Genomic DNA, 21,754 nt, shown 5'->3' with positions numbered 1-21,754 from the left:
CCTCTGTTTCTCCGGTTCCTTATCAGACTAATTCTGGATTCTATAGCTCAAAACCTGGGAAATCCGCTCTCCAACAATCTATAGACCAGGCTTGAAATACAGGGGAAACAATAAATGATGGCTTTACCCATTTTCCTGTTGTAGAAAGACAGGATGATATGAGACCAGTGTGAGAACATGAACCTGTACCTTTTAGAACTCTGAAAGAGCTTAAACTTGCTTGTGTTCAGTATGGGCCTACTGCCCTTTTTTCACTTGGTTTATCAGATACTATTAGTGCAAAGGCTCTTCCCCAAATGACTGGAAGCCGATTGCTTGTGCTTGTCTCTCCGGGGGTGATTATTTGCTGTGAAAGTCAGACTTGCATGAAAAGGCCATTGAGGTAGGGGAGAAAACTCAGCATAGCCAACCTGAGCCACCGGTTACAGTGACTACAGAATTTGAGAATGGATAGGAGACTCAGGTATTAGAAAAGTTACAGCTTTTCCTGTCATGGTCTGATTTTCTTTAATGTTCTAATTACAGTCTTCTGAACTATCATTTTGTTTCTTTCTTATTCCTTGCCTGGAAATTGAGGTGGAGGACCAGTGTTGGATCTGACTATGGAAAATATCCCAGCAGCTGCCAAGAGCAAATTTTCTCAGGGAGATTTTGTTTAGTCCCATCCTTCAGTCCCTTTGTCAGAAAATGCCCTGACTATAATCAGGCACGCATCTGTCTAATCTGGTTGTGCTCCGAAATCCCGGGTTTCTCTCTGGTTTGTCTGGTTCATCTAATTCTTGTTTCTGTTTAGTCTTTGATTAATGTGATCTAAAATGTGTCTGTTTTTGCCCTGGCCGGTTGGCTCAGCGGTAGAGCGTTGGCCTGGCGTGCGGGGTACCCGGGTTTGATTCCTGGCCAGGGCACATAGGAGAAGTGCCCATTTACTTCTCCACCCCCCCCTTCCTCTCTGTCTCTCTCTTCCCCTCCCGCAGCCAAGGCTCCATTGGAGCAGAGATGGCCCGGGCGCTGGGGATGGCTCCTTGGCCTCTGTCCCAGGCGCTAGAGTGGCTCTGGTCGAGGCAGAGCTAAGCCCCGGAGGGGCAGAGCATCAACCCCTGGTGGGCAGAGCGTCGCCCCTGGTGGGCGTGCCGGGTGGATCCCGGCTGGGCGCATGTGGGAGTCTGTCTGTCTTTCCCGGTTTCCAGCTTCAGAAAAATACAAAAAAAAAAAAATAAATAAAATGTGTCTGTTTTTAAGGCCTGAATTAAGTTTTTTTTTTTTTTTTTTGAATGCAAAAATTGGAAGTGCTGGCTCTAATATTTAAAAAAAAAATGTTTTTAGAACTTGTAAGGAGCACTCATTTAAACTTAAATAGAATAGAATGTAGATCCTTAAGCCTTACTAATTTGGTTAGTGCATTGTGAGGTGTGTTCAGAGTTAGGGGCCAGATAGCAATTCAAGTATTAGGATTAATCAAAGTTATATGTTATACTTGTGTTTTTTGTGCATAAATTGTCTTGTTTATGTGTAAGGTTATACTCAGTTAGGCAAAACAAAGGAATTGAGCAAAATTAAGCTGCCCCTTTTATATTTTTTTAAAATTGACCTTAAATATTTGCTGGGTATGCTTTAATAATACCTTGACTTTAAAGATTGTAAGAAATATCTGTAATGTGAAAGGTTTACAAAATATAGTAAATGCCCCCCCCCTTTTTTACACATTGTGAGTATTGTGAGTTTTAACCAGTTTAGGAAGTCCAAAAATGCATATACAATGAGTTATAACATGCTTAGCAGCCTCTCCTGTTCTGGGAGAGGCTATTATAAATCCAGAATAAGTATCCACTGTAATGTGGACAAAGGACTGTTTGCCAAATGAAGGTATATGAGTAACATCCATTTGCCAAAGTTGTCTTGGTAGGAGTCTTCGAAGGTTAACTCCAAAACAAAGGGACAGATTGTAGTATAGCACACCTTGGACAGGATTTAACAATCTGCCGTGCTGCTTCCTGAGAAAGATGAAACTGTTTACACAGGGCTGCAGCGTTCTGGTGACGAATAGTATGAGACTGGATTGCTTGATTTGTCATGGTTGCCCCAATAATTTTCTTTTGGGTAGCTTGATCAACAAGGGCATTCCCTTGTGCTAAAGCTCCAGGGAGCATGGAGTAAGCTCGAATATGTCATATAAAACATGGAGCTCTATGTTGACATACAAGTCTTTGAAGAAGGAGAAATTGCTAAAATAGTTCCTCATCAGCAGTTGTCCCTAAGACAGCAGTCTCTATAGTGGAAGCAACCGTAAGTAAATATCTGCTGTCTGTATGCAGATTAAAGGAGGAACATGGCAAATGCTGAAAAGCCATAGCAATGGCATGTAATTCTACTCTTTGAGCTGATTTTAAGGTGACTGTTTCAGTATAAACTTGTCCATTGATTATTAAGCCTGCTATTCCAGGATAATAAAGACTGTAGGTGCTTCAGGAATGGGCTCATTAACAATTGTCTTAGGAAAGACAAATGTAGTAATTAATGAAAATTGAACTATTTTATCAGCTGGGTAGTGAGAATCAATTTGGCCTGTAAAATTTGTAAAAGCGATTTGCCATTTAGTAGAAGTTTCCCAGAGCCATTGTTGTTGACCCTTTGATAAAGGAACAACAATAATTTGAGGCTCAAAATTTATAAGCTGTAAGGGTCGCCTACATCCCTTGATAATCAAGGAGGCGACAAGATCAAAATATGGAGATAAAACTTTCTTAGGAGTAACAGCCAAATGAATCCATTCAGTAGGACCTGAAGCTTGTCACAATAGTCTCGTTGGAGTGTAACTCAAGGGACAAATTAGTAAGGCAATTGATTCTTCAGGATTTATGCGTTTTAGTTGTGCTTGTTGCAAGGCTTTTTCTACAAGCTTTAAAGCAGGGGTCCCCAAACTATGGCCCGCGGGCCACATGCGGCCCCCTGAGGCCATTTATCCGGCCCCCTCCGCATTTCCGGAAGGGGCACCTCTTTCATCGGTGGTCAGTGAGAGGAGCATAGTTCCCATTGAAATACTGGTCAGTTTGTTGATTTAAATTTACTTGTTCTTTATTTTAAATATTGTATTTGTTCCTGTTTTTTGTTTTTTTTACTTTAAAATAAGATATGTGCAGTGTGCATAGGGATTTGTTCATAGTTTTTTTTTTTATAGTCCGGCCCTCCAATGGTCTGAGGGACAGTGAACTGGCCCCCTGTGTAAAAAGTTTGGGGACCCCTGCTTTAAAGCTTGCTGTCCTGCAGCTGTAAGTAGCCGAGAAGAAGCTGGTTCAGCCAAGCTTCTATGAATATCAAAAATAGCTTCGGTTTCCCAGTAGTTAATTTCAAGGAAGGTCTAAGCCAATTAATGGCTCCTAATAATTTCTGGAAATTGTTTAAAGTTTGCAAAATGATCTGTCCTGATTTCTAATTTTTGTGGACGAATATGTTGTCCCTTAATAATTTGTCCTAAATAAGAAAAAGATAAAGATTGCTGTACCTTTTTAGGACTTATATAAAGTCCTGAGTTGGGTTTTTTTTTTGCATTTTTCTGAAGCTGGAAATGGGGAGGCAGTCAGACAGACTCTTGCATGCGCCCGACCGGGATCCACCCGGCATGCTCACCAGGGGGCGATGCTCTGCCCATCTGGGGCATCGCTTTGTTGCAACCAGAGCCATTCTAGTGCCTGAGGCAGAGGCCATGGAGCCGTCCCCAGCGCCCGGGCCAACTTTGCTCCAATGGAGCCTTGGCTGCGGAAGGGGAAGAGAGAGACAGAGAGGAAGGAGAGGGGGAGGGGTGGAGAAGCATATGGGCGCCTCTTCTGTGTGGCCTGGCCGGGAATCGAACCTGGGACTCCTGCAAGCCAGGCCGATGCTCTACCACTGAGCCAACCGACCAGGGCCTAAAGTCCTGAGTTTTTCAGAGAATATTCTAGTTGTTGCAAAATGGTCAACTTATTTTTGGCACAAGGTAGGACTGTTAGCCATACCTTGGGCAAAACTCTCCACTGGTATTGCTCCATTGGAACCTGGAAATTAAGTGAAGGAACACTGAATGCAAAACGTTTGCAATCATGAGGGCTTAAAGGAATAGTGAAAAAGCAATTCCTCAAGTTTATAATAATAAGGTAAAAATTCCATGGAATGGCAGTAGGAGAAGGGAGTCCTAGCTGGAGAGGACCCATAATTTCCATAGTCTTATTTATTGCTCTCAAAACTTGTAATAGCCTCCAGTTTCCTAATTTCTTTTTAATGACAAATATAGGCATATTCCATGGACTATTGGATGGTTCAATGTGCCCAAGCTGTAGCTGCTCTTGTACCAATTGAGCAGCTGCCTTAAGTTTCTCCTGAGAAAGGGGCCATTGGTCTACCCATACAGGATTATCTGATTTCCAAGTAATTGGGTCTGCACAATGCATTACTGGGGTAGCAGGAGCTACCAAGGCCCCTGTGCTAAATTTTGATATTCCAATCCACACCTTCTGGTGTTGGGTGCCACTTCTATGGGGGTGAGAATTCCCCACTGTTCTTTCCCTAGACCCTTAGTGGGCAAAAATCCCTGATCAAGCATCTGAGTACTGACTAAACTATTAGGACTGACAAGGTATGCCCTCATATTTTTCAAAACATCTCTACCCCACAAATTAACTGGCAATCCAGGGAGCACATAAGGCTTAAAAAAAAATCCAGAATGACCTTCTTTATCTTCCCATTGTAAAAAACTAGAGCTTTGTTGAGGGCATTTACTCTGCCCTATACCTTGTAATTCTGTGGCTGCTGCATGATTGGCAAGGAAGGAGGCCAGTGTAGCTTAGCAATAACAGATACATCAGCCCCAGTATCTAGAAGTCCTTTAAATTTACGCCCTTGTATTGTTAGTTTCATTTCAGGGCATTCCTGACCTCTTTTTTGAATCCAATGGGCAGTATCAGTGGAGCCAAATCCTTGATTGTCTCAGGGTTTCTTTTATAGGGTTTGGCCTTGTCTTAAAACTGGTAAAAGGATTGAGCAATTTTCATGTCAGGGGAGATAGTGACTATATTCCTCAGAGTGTGAGCCATTACTTTAATTTCCCCTGTATAATCCGAGTCTATTACTCCAGGAAGAACAAAGAATTCTCTCATAGTTAAACTACTTCTGCCTAATAAGAGTCCTACTGTGTTACTGGGAAGTGGCCCAAAAAGTCCAGTGGGTATAGCTCGAGGTCCCATCTCTGGAGTTAATACGAGTTGGGAGGTGGCACTGAGGTCCAGTCCTGCACTGCCTGCTGTTGCCCGGGACAGTTGGGCAATGTCTGGCCTGCTAGAATCCGAGTTTGCTGAGGAAACACCGACATCGCCCCTATTGTTTGATGGGGCTGGTGAGGCCCCATTGTCTGTTTCCCCGAATTACCTGCCCCTCTCCTACAGCGTGGGCAGAGGTCCGGAGCCTTAAGGGCTGGCCGTCCTTAAGGGAGAGGCCAAGACTGATATCCGGGGGGAGCAGGGCAGTTTCTAGCAAAATGCCCCGAACCTCTGCATTGGAAACAGTTTCCACGGGCAGAAGCACTTCCCTGACCTTCCTTGTTTCGTTTGTTCTGCTTTTTATCAAAGTATCGCCCTGGAAATCTTGCCTTAACGTCTGTGGCAAAAGCAAGACCTTGCATGTATGAAGGCCCAACATCAGTGCATATTCTGATATAGTCCTCTACAGTGTGTCCGTAAAGTCATGGTGCACTTTTGACCGGTCACAGAAAAGCAACGAAAGATGATAGAAATGTGAAATCTGCACCAAATAAAAGGAAAACTCTCCCAGTTTCATACCTATTCAGTGCAGTTCGATGTGGGCTCACGCACAGATTTTTTAGGGTTCCTTAGGTAGCTATCCCGTATAGCCTCTACAGACTCATCACTGACTGATGGCTACCAGAATGGGGTTTCTCCACCAAACTGCCAGTTTTCTTCAACTGCTTATCCCAACAAGTAATGTTATTCCTATGTGGTGGCGCTTCGTTATAAACGCGCCAATATTCACGTTGCACTTTGGTCACGGATTTGAATTTAGCTAGCCACAGAACACACTGAACTTTCCTCTGTATTGTCCACATCTCGACTGGCATGGCCGTGGGCTGCTCCGCTGTATACATGGTGTTAGTCATCATCTGTGCATGCGCACATGCTGCCACATCATCCTACAGAAACTGGGAGGGTTTTTCTTTTATTTGGTACAGATTTCACATTTCTATCATCTTTTGTTGCTTTCCTGTGACCAGTCAAAAGTGCACCATGACTTTACGGACACACTGTATATCTCCCTTGTTGCGGTGAGGCCCAAGTGCAGCCTGACAAGCAGAATTAGCATTTTTATCCTATTCTTCTAACTGCCTGAAGCAGCTTGAGACAAATTCTTGAGCTGACTTATTAGGGCCGGAGAGTCATATCCCGGAGCTCCTGCAAATCTACCTTATCTTAAAAAAATTTCTTTTGAATGCTGATGAACAGGAGACGCCAAATCTTTTTCTCCTGCAAACTTCTACCCTCTTTTATTTGATCCAGCTAAGAACACTGTTTTGTCTTTTTCCAAATAGCTCCAGATATACGGAAAAGGTTTATATAGGCGGATGGGGATCCTCAAACCCCTCACCGATATCTTCTGAGCATGGCTTTTAAGGTCTATTATGACCAACAGGCAGAAAAAGCTCAAAAGAGATCAGGTGAAATACCAGCTCTTGGCATACACCCTCAAAGGCTCCAATGCCCCAACAGGGCCTCATAGGACTCCATCTGGGCCCTGCTTCATTAGTGGAAAGGAAGGTCATTAAGTCAAAGCCTGCCAGGCTTACATGTCTTTGCTGTGAGGAAAAAGGGACACTGGAAGGTACGCTGCCCCCTCGCTCCTCTAAAGGGAAGGTTCAGTCTCTTCCAGCCCTGCTCCAGCCACCTATGACCTAACCTTGCCCAGAATGCTGGGGTTTGCCACTGAAGGCTGAAGGTGCCCAGGGCCATGGGCCCCATCTATGTCACTGTGGACGAGCCTAGGGTATTTCTTCCAAGTAGCAGGTAAACTGATCTCATTTACACAAGGGCCACTTATCCATGTCTTCCTGAATTTTCGGGTTTTTTATTCTTCCCTCGAAGATCTCTGTTGTGGGTGTTGATAGTCCTATTTTCTGCTGCTTTGTTTAATATATAGTGTTTCTTTTATTCCTCCTGCCTCAATGACCCATTCATATTTTAGGCTGAGACCTACTCCTAATTTAGAGCTCTTTCTCCTTTTTGCCAACTTACAAATTTACCTTTGCCACTCACTTAGTATATCCCAGGGTTCTCCTTACCATGTCACAGTTGCAGAGCTCCAGGGAAAAGCACCCTGGTCTCATCTCTCCATGCAGAGGAGAACAGAAGCTCCAACCTCACACATGCTGCAGATGGCTTTTCCAGTCTCCCTGAATCATTACCAGCTAGAAGCAGCGGTCATTAGGACTTGGACGCTAGCTGCAGAGTGTGGAAGTGTGACCTCAATTCCAGTGCCATGTGGACTTTTCCTGGATGTGTTTCCTGGACTCCTGCTCCTGTGACACCTCCTAATGGACTTAACTGGGGTTGGGTTGCATTTGCAGGGATTTGGAATGGTGTTGGTGCCAACTTGGACTTGGTGAACATGTTAAGTAAGGACATTACTCTTTTATAGATTCTTGTTATATTGGCTAAGAATTTGCTTAAAGGCTTTAATCTCTGTAATGTATTAGAATGTTTGTTTGGGTATCTGTTAGCATTGGCTATACTAATTTTGTGTTTGTTCTATATTTTTTCAGTCTGCCTTCAAATTAGAATCTGGGAAACTAGGAAATCAGATGAGTGCAAATCTCAGCACACAAATTAAAAATAAAAAAGAAAAGGGGGATCTGTTGTGGACCGTAAATGGCAAAAAGCCATTGTAGATTCGAGGGTTAGCAAAGGGCTGAGTTCTCCCCCCTCCACCTCCATATTGGCTGTGATGCTGAGTATTTGCACTCACTTCACTTGCTTCCTTAAGTTGCTGGAAGCAATTTACATGCCCTTCCTCTTACTCTCTCTTTGTTCAGATGTTGGTTGATTTCACTTATGCATGGTGGGAGGATTCCTGTTTATGCCTTGGGAGAGTTCTTATTTTAGCCTGGATGTGTAACTTTGTATCAAAGACTTCCTTGATTTGCATATGGCTATATAATAAAGCAAACTGGGGCTATGGGGCACTTGGATATTGCATTCAGCATTGAGGAGTCCTCCGGGTCCCATCCTTTTTTTTTACTCAGTATGTTTCCTTAATTCCGAACCGTTAGTAGGAACTGCGCTGGTCCACGGAACTCCTCCACCCTTTCTCCTCTCCTTCTTCTCTGTCTCTCTCTTCCTTTCCCACAGCCAAGGCTCCATTGGAGCTAAGTTGGCCCGGGCACTGAGGACGGCTCTATGGCCTCCACCTCAGGTGCTAGAATGGCTCCAGTTGCAACAGAGCAATGCCCCAGATGGGCAGAGCATCACCTTCTGGTGGGCATTCCAGGTGGATCCTGGTTGGGCGCATGTGGGAGTCTGTCTGTCTTCCTTCCATCCACTTCTCACTTCGGAAAAATACCAAAAACAAAACAAAACAAAAAACCCACTGGCCATGAGGATGCTCGCATAACTTAGAACTTCAACAAAAAGTTAAAATAAAAAAGGACATATACACCATAAAAAAAGCGAATCAGATATTAAGAGTACAATCACTGAAATGAAGAACACATTAGATAGAATTAAGAGCAGAATAGATGAAAAGAGAATTGAATCAGGAATTTGAAAGACAAGGTACCAGAAAACAGTGAATTAGAAAAACAGAGAGAGAGAGAGAGAGAGAGAGAGAGAGAATTTAAGGGACCTCTGAACAAATTCAAGGGTAAGAGCATTTATATCACAGGGGTGCCAGAAAGAGAGGAGAGAGAGCAAAGGACTAAAAACCTATACTGCCCACAAAAACTAGAGGATATTTCAAAATAAATATGAGGCAATAAAATATCCCCTAATTTTTGTGAGCAGTTTATTTTAAGAACCAATGAGCCTGACCAGGCGGTGGCACAGTGGATAGAGCGTCGGACTGGGATGCGGAGGACCCAGGTTCGAGACCCCGAGGTCTCCAGCTTGAGCACGGGCTCATCTGGTTTGAGCAAAAAGCTCACCAGCTTGGACCCAAGGTCGCTGGCAAGAGCAAGGGGTCACTCGGTCTGCTGAAGGCCTGTGGTCAAGGCACATATGAGAAAGCAATCAATGAACAACTAAGGTGACATAAGGACAAGTTGATGCTTTTCATCTCTCTCCTCCTCTCAAAAGAATAAAAATAAGGGAAAGAAGGCAGAGAGGGAGGGAGGGAGGGAGGAAGAAAGGAAGGAAGGAAGGAAGACAAAACGTCCCTAACCTGACAGAGGACATAGACACTGATGTCCAGGAAGCACAGAGAGTCCCAAACCAGATGAATCTACACGCCTGACCTGTGGTGGCGCAGTGGATAAAGCGTCGACCTGGAAATGCTGAGGTCGCCGGTTCGAAACCCTGGGCTTGCCTGGTCAAGGCACATATGGGAGTTGATGCTTCCAGCTCCTCCCCCCATTCTCTCTCTGTCTCTCCTCTCTAAAATGAGTAAATAATAAAATAAAATTAAATTTAAAAAAAAAGATGAATCTACACCAAGTGACATTATAATCAAGACGCCAAAGGTTAAAGACAAAGAGAGAATCTTAAAAGCAGCAAGAGAGAGACGGTGATCTACAAGGGAGCTCCTATGAGTCTGTCAGTTGATGTCTCAACAGAAACTATTTCTTTAAAGATTTTATTAATCTTTAGAGAGAGGAGAGAGAAAGAGAGAAAGCGGGGAGGAGCAGGAAGCATGAACTTCCACGTGTGCTTCTGTTTGCCTGAATGACCTTTTCAGGCATGATTCACACTGTAAACCCTTCTCATTTGTAAGACCCTCTCCAGTCCGGGCCCAGGGGACACAGCGGTGGCCTGCGCTCTGTCCCCGGGCTGAGGACCTGTCACCAGGCAGCACCTCCCTCCCTGACCGTCTCCCCAGGTCCTCCTGAGGGGCCTCCCTGCCCTGCCTGGGTCTCCTCAGCCTCCCTCTCCCCTCACTGCTGGGCTTTTGTTCACACCCAGGTCACTAGCACACTTTACACTGTATCTATTTGTTTACTGTCTGTCTCTTCCTGAGACCATAAGCTCTGTGAGGACAGGGACAGGGATGTGATGTCCACAGCTGCATTCCCACTGCCCTGAAATGTCCTGTTGTTGTGTGTTCAGTGAATGAATGAGTGAGTGCACTCAGACTGCCACACTCACGGCTGCACACCAACACAGCGAGTGTGCACCACACTAACACACACACACACTGCCACACGCACACTGCCACACTCATGGATGCACACCAACACACTGAGTGTGCAACCCTGGCACATTCGCACACAAACACACACACAGACATGCACACACACAGCAACACACTCAAACACATGGACATGCTCTCACACATACAAACATGCTCACACGTACACACTCACACACAGAGATACACACAGACACACACTGACATCCTCACGCAGATGCTTAAAGCCTAATTTTCGTCCAACAGCATGTTGTGAATGTTTCCCATGTTATTACGCATCATTATTTAAAAATTTTCTCAAGTTACTATGATATATTTCAAACATACCTAAAGTTTATAAAAACTTCATTGAATCACTTTAATATTTTGAAACTAGATTTAATCACCTTAACTTTTTTCTGTTTTCTTTACATAATATGTCGCTATAATTTTTGTTAAAATATTTCAAAGTAACCTGCTAACATCATGAACTTTACCCCTAAACATTTCAATATTCATCTCTTCAAAAATAATATTTTCCTTCAAATAATGTTATTGTTACACTGAAGAAAATAGCTGTAATTCCCTAACATAATGAAGTGTCAAAGTCACACAAGGTCCTCTGTGTCATCCCCCCAGAGCCTCTCACGTGGAGAAGAGGAGCGCTCAGGGACTGTGTCCTCTCTCAGTGTCCACCCCAACTGCCACCCCTCTCTCTGTCACCTTAAATGCAACACCACGTAAACTGAGAAGTAGAAACATTTCTTTCATTTCCTATTTCTCAGTCTTTTTAAACTTGGATTTTGAAATGAAATAATCTCTTATTAGGGAACAACATCTCAATGTCTACATAACCGTCTACAGTGTGGACATGCACATGGGGCTGCAGGCTAAAAGCACAGATCCGGGGGGCCTTCTGTCTTCTCATCAGGACAGAAGGGGCCCTTGTGACAGAAGTCACACATCCAATAGCACATGTCACACTGAGACCAGTGTGGGCACAGGCCCCTCCCTCAGGGTTAGGAGTGAACTCCTGCACATCCTCTAAGACCCTCCTCTCCTCCAACACTCCACCCAACAATCATGGGGTCATGAAAGGGTCCACATACTGGAACTAACACTGACCACCCCACACCTCCTCATCCCCATCGACAGAGCCCAAGTGAGAGCCCCAGACCCCTGCCCCTCCCACCTCCCTCTCCCACACTCACCACCATCTGCCCTGAATCCACCAGGATGAAACTCATTCTCTCCTTTCTCCTGTCTGTCTCAGTCACCCCTGGTCCCCCAAACATCCTGCATGCTCATCCTCACAGGCTCCGTGCACCCCTACTCTGTCTCCCCTCACACCCCCTCCCCAGCTCCTGAAACCTTCCCACTGTGTCCCCCGGAGGTCTCAGCCCAGGATCAGCCAAATCCACACAGTCCTCCCAGGGTGTTCCTGCACCTGCAGCTCTGACAGGGACCTGGGTCTCCCTGAGGACACGGCTCCCTCTGAAGTCCTGCCATGGGGTGTCTCCCCTCCCACAGACCTTGTGCCCTGGGCCTGGAGGTGGGTGGGGTCCTTCTCCTCAACTGCTTTGACTTTTCCCCTCTCTCCTCCCTAACATCCCCTAATCCATCATCAGATTGGAGCCCCACTCCCCTCATTGTAGGTAATCCCTGGGGACCCCCAGGCCATTTCCCGATTTCTTCAGCTCCTGGCTCACTGTCATTCTCCCCAGAGTGCCACCTCCTTGACCTCAGTGATTTCAACATGATCACTTGAGGAAGGATGAACAGTGGTCCCCAAAGATGTCCAGCCTGAATCCTTGCAGCCTGTGGACAGGCTTCCTTACATGGCAAAGGGACTTGGTGATGTAATGAAAGTTAGGACCTTAGGACAGGGAGACCATCCTGGATCACCTGGCTGGGCCCAATCAAGTCACATAAACCTAAAAGCAGAGAGGTTTCTCTGGCTGGAGTCAGAGATGCTGCAGGAGAGATGAGGGTGAGGGGAGGCAAAGAGGTCCCACTGGGGGAAGGATTGTGTGTGCTGTGAGGGCCACGTTCCAGGACTGAAGACATCCTCTGGGAGCTCAGGGTGGCTGCAGCTGACACCCAGCAAGGAAACAGGGACTCAGTCCCACATCTGCAGGAATCTGAGTTCAGACAACACAGTGAATGAGCTTGGCAGTGGATTCTTCCAGAGACCCAGTGAAGGGCAGGGACCTGCTGACCCCTTATTCCTAGCCCAGTGAGGACATTTAAAAGGTGTAACCTGCAAAACCATGATATAATAAAGGGCTATTGTTTAAAGCCACTCGATTTGTGGTCACTTTATAGCAGGGACAAAATGCACACAGCAGAGGATGCTCAGTCCCTGGCTCCTCACTTCCCTGAGCTCCTCTCCTCCATGACCTTCTGCTCTTCCTGGGCCCCCCTGCCTTGTCATCCCCTAGACTTGTCATTGCCAATAACCTACCCCTCCCACAGTCTCCATGCCATGCTTCCCACGCTCTGCCCTCCATCTCCCTACTCACCCCGCAGGGCGGCCTAAGCTCTGGAAACACTGGTGCGATTATTTGATCACATGTGTAATGTAATATCAGCAAACCATTCATCATAAATGTGCCTGTTTCCCAGGCCCGAGACCACCCTGTGCTACATCACCTCCCACAATTTTTTGTGCCCACTGGGATCCCAGGTTATCATCCTACCATCTAATCACCGTCCCTCACCCCTCGATGTCCTCTCCTCCCTCCTCACTCATCTTCAATTCCATGAGACATTTCAATCCCTCCCTTGGGTCTTCCTTGCCTTGTCACCCTTGCTTGGAAAACTTCACAGCCAGAAAATTCTACCTCTGCCCTCCCTGCACCTGCCCCGTGCAGCTACAGGAGACTAAAGAACAACACAGACACATAGATGCTGTCACGTTAACATCATGACCCAGACCACAAGGGGCCCCACACTGCTGCCCACAATCATCCTGTCCCTGCACGGCTCCCTCAGTCTCCCCCATCCTCTGCTCAAACACCCACCCTCCTTCCCCATCTCATTACTGCCAGTGACCTTGTTTCCTGCTTCACTGAGAAAACTGAACACATTAGAAGACGATTATAACAGAATTCCAACAGCGTCTACTTGGAGACGTCACCACAGGTGAGCTGTCCACACTCCCAGCCAGAGCCGTCCCTGTGCTGGTGCTCGAGGCCTCATCCCTTCTCCTGGACCTTTTCCTCTCTCGTCATTCTTTCCTCCACTAGGTCACGTGGCAGCGTGAGAATGCACACCCAGACCTCAGCCTGAGGGAGCATAACTGACTGATGGCCCCGCTGCTGTGCTCTCAAATCTGCTGCTCTGTTTGCTCTGGGACCTTGTTTCTCAGCGGCTTCATCCCATCAAAGATTGAGAACAGCAGGGAAACTGAGGCAGGACCATTGCCCCTCTGAAGGCTGACTTAGGCTCCAGGCTCCCTGACACCATCTGAACTTTCCTTACTCTGCCCTGTGTCTGGGACGCCTCCAGACAACCTTCCTTCTCTCTCTCCATCATTTGGATGACCTCATTGAGCACTTGTAACTTCGAGGACGTACATGCTCCTGTTGAAATGCACAGTGACACATGGCTTCCCTGGGTTCTGTGTATTGAGGACGTGAGGGACTCACAGACAAACTCAGGGTTACTGAAGGAAGATCATTCTACCATGTAACAATCCCGAGTCACAGACACACTGTGTGGGAAGTGGAATTCAGGAGCTCTGTGAGTCTGACTGCAGTGCTGGTTAGACACATTTCTGTACCAAGGGGCCAAAATCACTTCTTTACAGATCAGCTTCCTGCATTTCAGGGTTTCCAAGACTGTGCTCCCCACTGGGGTTCACAGACAACAGGGAGACTGGTCTCTGAGAATCTCCATCCCGTGTTTTCAGACACAGCTCCTCCAGGGTTAAGAGAAACCCCTGTCCCTCCACCTCCATTCCCAGGGCGAGCTCACTCTCTGACATCAGGTTCCCTGGGGTGAGTTTTCTTCTAGAAAAGTCCAGGGTGGGGGAGAGATAAGCGGTGGGAGGCAGGGAGTTCATTTCAGGGGAAGGGGTTCTGGGAAGAGAAGAGGAGGAAGGGGCGGGGCCCAGCCTGGGGGTCTCTCCCTGTTTCCCTCACACAGCCCCTGGGCCAGGACTCAGGGAGACAGGGTGACAAAGAGCTATCAGAGCAGGAGGAGGGGTCGGGGTACAGTCTCGGGCTCCAGGCCTGGCTCTCAGGGTCTCAGCCCGAGGGCGAAGTCTGGGCGGGGAAGGTCAGCGTTGGGGAGTCCCCATTTCCCCGGGTTTCACTTCTGCCTCTAACCGCCTTTATGGGATTCTCCTTCCTGGATACTGATGACGAGTCGCCAGCGGTCACTCCCATTGGGTGTACGGTTTCTAGAGAAGCCAATCAGCCTCTTCGGCGTCCCGGGTTATAAGGTCTCCGCCGACCCACTCGACTCAGACCGTCTCTATACCTTGAGGGTGCTGGTGATGGGGTCCCCAACCCTCTTCCTGTTGTTCTCCGGGGCTCTGGTCCTGACCCCGACTTGGGCAGGTGAATGCGGGTCGGTGGGGAACGGCCTCTGCGGGGAGGAGCAAGGGGCCCATAGGGGACGCCGGACCCCGGGCGGGCGAGTGTCCACTATCCCCGGCTCTGACCTTCCACATGCCCCTTTTAGCCACTTTTCCGTCTCCTGGGACCCCTCCCCTCCTGTCCCGCAGACCGCGGGCACCAGACCCTGGCCGGGAAGTGTCGCCGGGTCTCAGCCCCTCTCCGCCCCCAGGTCCTCACGCCCTGAGATATTTCAGCACCGCCGTGTCCCGGCCCGGCCGCGGGGAGCCCCGCTTCATCACCGTCGGCTACGTGGACGACACGGAGATTTCGGTGTTCGACAGCGACGCCGCGAGCCCGAGGCTGGAACCGCGAGCGCCGTGGATGGAGCAGATGTGGGTGGAGCAGGAGCGCCCGCAGTATTGGGACCGCGAGACGCGGCGCGCCAAGGGCTACGCACAGAATTTCCAAGTGTATCTGAACACCCTGCGCGGCTACTACAACCAGAGCGAGGACGGTGAGCCACGCGGGCGGGTCCCAGTCACGACCCCATCCCCACGGACGGGCCGGAATCTCCTGAGTGTCCGGGTCTGAACTCCACCCGTGACAGCAGGACCCCACATACCACCTGGGAAGAACCCACGGGACGTTGACCCGGTTTCGTTTTGGGTTTAGGTTTAATCCCCGCGGTCGGGGCGGGGGCGGGGCCTAGTGGGCGGGGCTGACCGCGGGGCGGGGTCAGGGTCTCACACCCTCCAGGGGATGTTCTGCTGCGAAATGGGGCCCGACGGGCGCCTCCTCCGCGGGTACACTCAGTACGCCTACGATGGTACCGACTACCTCGCCCTGAACGAGGACCTGCGCTCCTGGACCGCTGACGGCGCGGCCGCTCAGATCACCCGGCGCAATTGGGAGCAGTTCGATTATGCCAAGTACCACAGGAACTACCTGGAGGGGGAGTGCGTGGAGTGGCTCCGCATTCAACTGGAAAGGGGGAAGGAGACGCTGCAGCGCGCCGGTACCAGGGTCCTAGGGCTCAGTCCTCTCCCCTCGGGCTGCGGTTCCTACACGGAGACAGGAAATGGACCGGGGTCAGAACACCCTCCTTTGGATGGGGACATTGAGTCCCCTGGGTTTTCAGATCCGGGACCAGAGACCAACTCCCCCTTCTCTCAGGGACAATTAGGTGCAGTCTCTCCGGGATGGAGGGGAGACCAACCCTGAAATAACCCATCAGCGGTTCCCCTTGACCCTGGCAGTGGCCCTGGGACCCATGGGGACTTTCTCCCTCAGGCCTTGTTCTCTGTCCCCCACCCAGTGTTTCTGAGGTCTGACCAGGCTTTTCTGAGCCATTTGGCCTCCATCCAGGTCTGGACCGGAATTCTGTTTTCTCACCTCAGATACCTGCCTCCTACCTTGGGCTGTGTCCTTCTGATTCCAGAACTTTCTGAACACTAAGAGATCATCCCAAGTGCCTGTGTCCAGGCTGGTGTCTGAGTTTTGTGCTCCCTCCCCCACCCCAGCTGTCCTGTACACTCAGGATGGTCACAGGAGTGCTGCTGGAGTGACCCATGAGGGATGAAAAGGTCCTGAATTTTGCACCCTTCTCAGATCCCCCAAAGACACACGTGACCCACCACCCCATCTCTGACCGTGAGGTCACCCTGAGGTGCTGGGCCCTGGGCTTCTACCCTGCGGAGATCACCCTGACCTGGCAGCGTGACGGGCAGGACCTGACCCAGGACATGGAGCTTGTGGAGACCAGGCCTGCGGGGGACGGGAGCTTCCAGAAGTGGGCAGCCGTGGCGGTGCCCCCTGGAGAGGAGCAGAGCTACACGTGCCATGTGCAGCATGAGGGGCTGCCCGAGCCCCTGACCCTGAGATGGGGTGAGGAGGGGACGTGGGCACAGAGCCTCTTCTCAGGGAGCAGGGGCCTCTGGAGGACTTCAGCAGGGTCAGGGCTGTGGCCTCGGGGTCAGGGCCCTCACCTCCCCTTCCTTCCCAGAGCCACTTCCTCGGGCCACCAGTACCACTGTGGTCACCGTTGCTGTCCTGGCCCTCCTTGGAGCTGTGGTCACTGGAGCTGTGGTGGGAGCTGTGATGTGGAGGAGGAGGCGCTCAGGTAGGGAAGGGTGGGGTCTGTGTTTCTTGTCCCACAGGGGGTTTCAAACCCAGGAAGAAGTGTGTCCACTTTATTAATGGGAAGTACTGATCCCACACGTGTGCTTGCGCAGTCTGGGTCCATTTGCTAACACTTACTCTTTGGTGAGACACGTGTGAACATGAGGGACAAAGTTATCACCTTGATGAGTCTGGTGATGGGGACCTGGTCGCCCACAGTCACAGGTCAGAGGGGAGGGTCCTCCTGAGGTCAGACCTGTTAGAGGGAGGTTGGTCCAGTCTTCACACATGTACTTTCCTTGGGTTTCCTGATCCTGCCCTGGTTCTGTAGTCACAGTTCTAGAAACTTCTCTGGGGCCCAGAACTAGGGCTTCCTTTAGAACCTCATGGTGCTGCCTTCTCCCTGGTCTCTCACGGGATGTTTTCTTCCCGCAGGTGGGAAGGGTGGGAACTATGCTCAGGCTGCCAGTGAGTATGGAGGGGTGACCCCTGAGACCCTGTGACAGTGCAGAAGGGAGCCATGGGGCACACCCCTTCCCATGGTTCCTCCTTTAGTCTCCTGTCCTGGGGGCTCTGACCACGTCCTGTTGTGTTCTACCCCAGGCAGTGACAGTGCCCAGGGCTCTGATGTGTCTCTCACGGCTTCTAATAGTGAGACCGTGATGTGGGGAGGGGTTGAGGCAGAGGGGACAGGACTGGGTGATGGGGATTCCCTGGAACATTTTGAGCATGAGGGGAGCTATTGAGAATGTCACCTGTTACAACGACTGAGCTGAATTTGTTTGTGTTTATTTTTATCTACAGCGTGAGACAGCTGCCTTGTCAGGAACTGAGAGAGGGAAGATACATCACACACACACACACCAACCCCGTTTGTGACTTCAGGAACCTCTCACTTCTGTCTCTGCAGAGGGCATCTGAACGTGTCTGCATTCCTATCAGCATAGTGTGAGGAGGTGGGAGCCTGGCCCACTCCTGCCCCGTTTGCTGTTGTTACTCAGGGTCTCATGAAGAGGAGCCGCAAAGGAGTGAGTCAGCAACAATACTGCAAGTGGGGGACCCCAATCTCTCCAGGATTGAGGTGCCTTAGAGAGATCAGCTATCCATTTATTAAGCAGACACTGACATCATGCGTGAGAAACTAACAGAATAGAGTGTACAATTTCATTATTTAGTTTTGCAAAACTGTTTAGATTTACATTGCCCTTTCTGAGACATAACACAGCACCATCTGCTGTCTGATTCCTGACCTGCAGAAAGCTCCCCAGGGCCAAACATCGCATCCTTGAGCCTTCTCTGGGCGACCACCCTCAGTAATGTGTGCTTGGTCTGGACCTTCACTTTCTCAGATGGGGACAGAAAGTCACTCGGTGCTTTGGCTTTCCTCCAACATGCCCCCACGGTCCCCTCCCCACACTTCCCTGTCCAGCAGAGGGGGGCTGGGCCCTCCCCGTCCCTGTCTGTGTACTTCGTGGAGCACTGAGCTGCAGCTTCTTACCCCCTTATTGAAATAAGAACTCTAGCTGTGAACATGTATTTTCATTTCTTGCTGTGGGGGTTGGTTGGGTTAATTAAAAGAGAAGGCCCTAAAGTTTGAGAGGAAATAAATGGAAGCACTGAGAATTTTCCAGAACCTGTGTGTCTGCTGTGCTGAGTCTGTTGCAGGGACAGGAGAGGCTGTGAGGACCGAGCGTGGTCGGGGCCTGTGCCCAGTCGGTGCTCAGTGCATCGTGGGCTTCAAGCGGTCACTCCGCAGTGGGTCACCTCTCTGATCCTTTGTCCTTCTCTCTCCAGTAGAACTTTGTCCCCCAGGACCTGTGAGCACAGGGACTCACATGTCACCCAGGCCTTGTAAACTATCCTAATAAAGGACACTTCCAGGTCTGGGAGCAACAAGGGTTTTGTTGGGCCAGTCAGCCGAGGCCCAGGCCTGAGTCCACCCATCCACCCCCGTCTCCCGGGTCTTCATTTGTTGTTTCTTAGTTTCTATGGAGCAGTGTGACTGTTTTTGTCCTTGTTTGGGGTTCCAGTCTCATTCTCCTCTGGGTGTCCCTGCTTCCTCATGGGTTGATCTGGGGTGTCAGAGGAGTCAAGGTCATAGAAAATCTCAGAGGATGGAAGTAGACGGAGTTGCTGTCAGTGGAGATGGGGAGGCTCTGGAAGGAGCATATCTGAGGGGACATCACAGGCGTTCATTGTACGAGATGGTGGAGCTGAGACGTCTGTTAGAAATACAAGGGAGTCGTCCGATTGGCAGCTGGACAGATGAGTCTGGAAATGAGGAGAGATGTCGGCTGGAGAAACAGACTTGGGAGATGACACAGAGAGAGATTTAAAGCTTTGAGGACAGAGGAGGAGTCCCAGGCAGTGATGGCTGCAGAAGACAAAGGAGGAAGGACTGACCAGGACCCAGTGCTGAGCCATCTGCTCAGACACACACCAGAGCCGACGGCACAGTTCTGTCTCCGCGTCTAGAAGGCATGACGACCACGGAGTCCCAGACTTCCCTGTGCGCAGGGGTCACCTGCCATTTTGTTAAGACTCAGACCATCGGGAGCAGAGTGTGAGAGTCTGGATTATAACAAGGTCGGTGCTGATGCTGCTGGTCTCAGGTCACACGTTTAGTAGCAGGAACCCAGACCAGGGTCCCCACAGGGCTGTGTGTCAGCCTCACCTGCAGGGCTGGTTACACGGTGATTCCTGGTCTGGAGCCTAATTCTCAGGGACGGTGGGTCTGGGAGGGCCTGGGGGTGTTTAAGAAGATGTGATGTTGGGAGTTACATGTCATTCTCTCTGCCGTGGGGCAGAGTCAGGGGGAAGATTTAGGAAGTGGTCCCGGGTCAGGGTAATAAAATCTCTGGACACTTGCTCTCTGAAACTGTTCCCGTCATGGATTTCTTACTGAAAACAGTGGAATCCCAAGTGTTTCTACTTCAGATATAAAGCAGCATATACATGATATTGGGATCTAATAGTGTTTGGGGAAAAACCACAGACCAGGTTGAAGCCACACAGCCAGGAGCAGACCCACAGTCCAGCCTAGGTCGGGTCCCACACAGGAACCACTGCCCTGCTGCTGGGCACATGTCACTGCTCACACCCCTGACTCCCTGATGCTGGACCCTGGTCCTGCGGCCAGGACTGCTGTGTCTGCCACTCCCGCCACCCTTGCCCAGTGCACTCTGCACAGTCCCAGCCGCTCTGTGTCACCATGTCCTGAGGCAGAGTCTGGTATTTGGTCACCTGACTGGTGGAGCCTCATGCAGCGGCCAGTTGCACTAATGTTGGGGACATGAGTTTCTCTCTTTTATGGAGGGACGTGGTCTCTGTCTCCCACCAGACTCTTTATGTGTGGAATTCTCCTCATGTGGGAAGACAGTTCAGGTGCTGGGGTGAGGCAGGAAGAGAAATAAATTTTCAAATCTTGGAGCACAGATTTGAGAGTAGAACCTTCTGGGACTTTGTAGGCACTCCAGTTTGGCTGGAGAACAAGTGACCAGTAAGTGACATCCCAGGTAGAAGTGACTTGCTTGCTCTTACTCTGAATTTCTTTGTGGGATGGTGAGGGCTTTTTCCTCCCCTCACTCAGTTCTCTGATTCTCAGACACCAACTGTGTTTCCTACAATTCAACACAATTCCTGTGCAAACTACCTTGACTTAGCATCAGACCCCACACACTCGGGACTCCACCCCACTAGACAGTCCTCACTCTGACACAAGTCTTCGAGTTCAGGCCCTCGTGTTACTTGCATGTTTGTCTGACTGTGAATAGGTTTTGATCTGTCAGGTGGATCCTTGCAGGATGGATGTAAATGCCTTCTCTTTATTTTTTCTAACTCAGAACTCTCTCTGGGTAGAGAATGGACTAAGGTAAAGACCATCTGCAAAAACTATTCCACGTCAAGGAACCAGCAGCTGTGTCCAGGACAAAACACATCAGATGGGGCCAATAATGGACGTGGAGAATGGGAGATAGAGCGGGGGAGTGAGGAGCCCTGGGCTGGAAGGGCTGTGACGACTCTCACATCTTCTTAGGAATCTAGAGGGCCATGGGCATGCCCAGTGTGGGGCATGTGATCAGAAAAGACCTGAGAGAGCCATGTGATCAGACCTCTGGCTGATTTCAATCTCTACATAAGCAGGAATTACAGGTAAAGCAAGAGCTGTAAGTGGTACAGATGATTGTTGAAGGCATGTCCCAACTCACACACACGGAGCGCAGGTCCAAGAACTGAGAGGTGTTGTGTATTTTTCTTTGCTTCTCCAGATATTTAAATATATCTCTGTTAAATCTTTAGCTGTCATTACACTGACAGCACAGAGACTAGCATGACCACAAATTAAGAATACAATCCATATGAAAATAGTTTAGAAAAGTCACTAAATAACCAACTATAATTCACAATGAACAAGAAAACCAATGACCAGGGAAGGGGGACAAATCTGGTTTTTAGAGTTATTGTGTAATAACTTTTTTTATATCTAGTGTCTTTTTTTTAACAAAAGTCATGAAACATTCAATGAAATCAGAAAGTATAGCCCATTCATAGGCAAAAAAAATGAAACTGACAAACTATTCTTGAGGCAGCCCAAACATTTGGATTACTAGAGAAAGAATTTAAATCAAGTTTCATAAGTGTAATCAAAGAGTTAAAGGAGACCACGGACGTAAAAGTAAAGAAAGCCAGGAAAGGTATCCTTAACCACATAGAGAGTATTA

The 21,754-nt window shown here is 49.0% G+C and overlaps 1 protein-coding gene across 2 annotated transcripts in view; it reads left to right on the top strand.

Annotated features, from left to right (window-relative positions):
• Window positions 1–14,792: 14,792 nt before the first annotated feature.
• LOC136387724 (saoe class I histocompatibility antigen, A alpha chain-like) overlaps window positions 14,793–21,754 on the top strand; it is a 106,536-nt gene continuing 99,574 nt past the window's right edge. The window contains exons 1-7 of one of the 2 annotated variants that reach the window (XM_066359694.1): window positions 14,793–14,915; window positions 15,145–15,429; window positions 15,655–15,930; window positions 16,524–16,799; window positions 16,918–17,034; window positions 17,469–17,501; window positions 17,838–18,666. In XM_066359694.1, the coding sequence (XP_066215791.1) occupies window positions 14,852–14,915; window positions 15,145–15,429; window positions 15,655–15,930; window positions 16,524–16,799; window positions 16,918–17,034; window positions 17,469–17,501; window positions 17,838–17,842 (1,056 nt within the window). In that variant the 5' untranslated portion in view covers window positions 14,793–14,851 and the 3' untranslated portion in view covers window positions 17,843–18,666. Of the gene's footprint in view, window positions 14,916–15,144; window positions 15,430–15,654; window positions 15,931–16,523; window positions 16,800–16,917; window positions 17,035–17,468; window positions 17,502–17,837; window positions 18,667–21,754 lie in introns of those variants that run through there. The other variant, XR_010748149.1, reaches the window with a different exon arrangement.

The sequence above is a fragment of the Saccopteryx leptura genome, chromosome 1 (genome assembly GCF_036850995.1).
Source record: "Saccopteryx leptura isolate mSacLep1 chromosome 1, mSacLep1_pri_phased_curated, whole genome shotgun sequence".
In the NCBI taxonomy this organism is placed as follows: Eukaryota; Metazoa; Chordata; class Mammalia; order Chiroptera; family Emballonuridae; genus Saccopteryx; species Saccopteryx leptura.
Note: the sequence above shows the minus strand (reverse complement) of the source record. Positions and strands in the feature narration are given on the sequence as shown.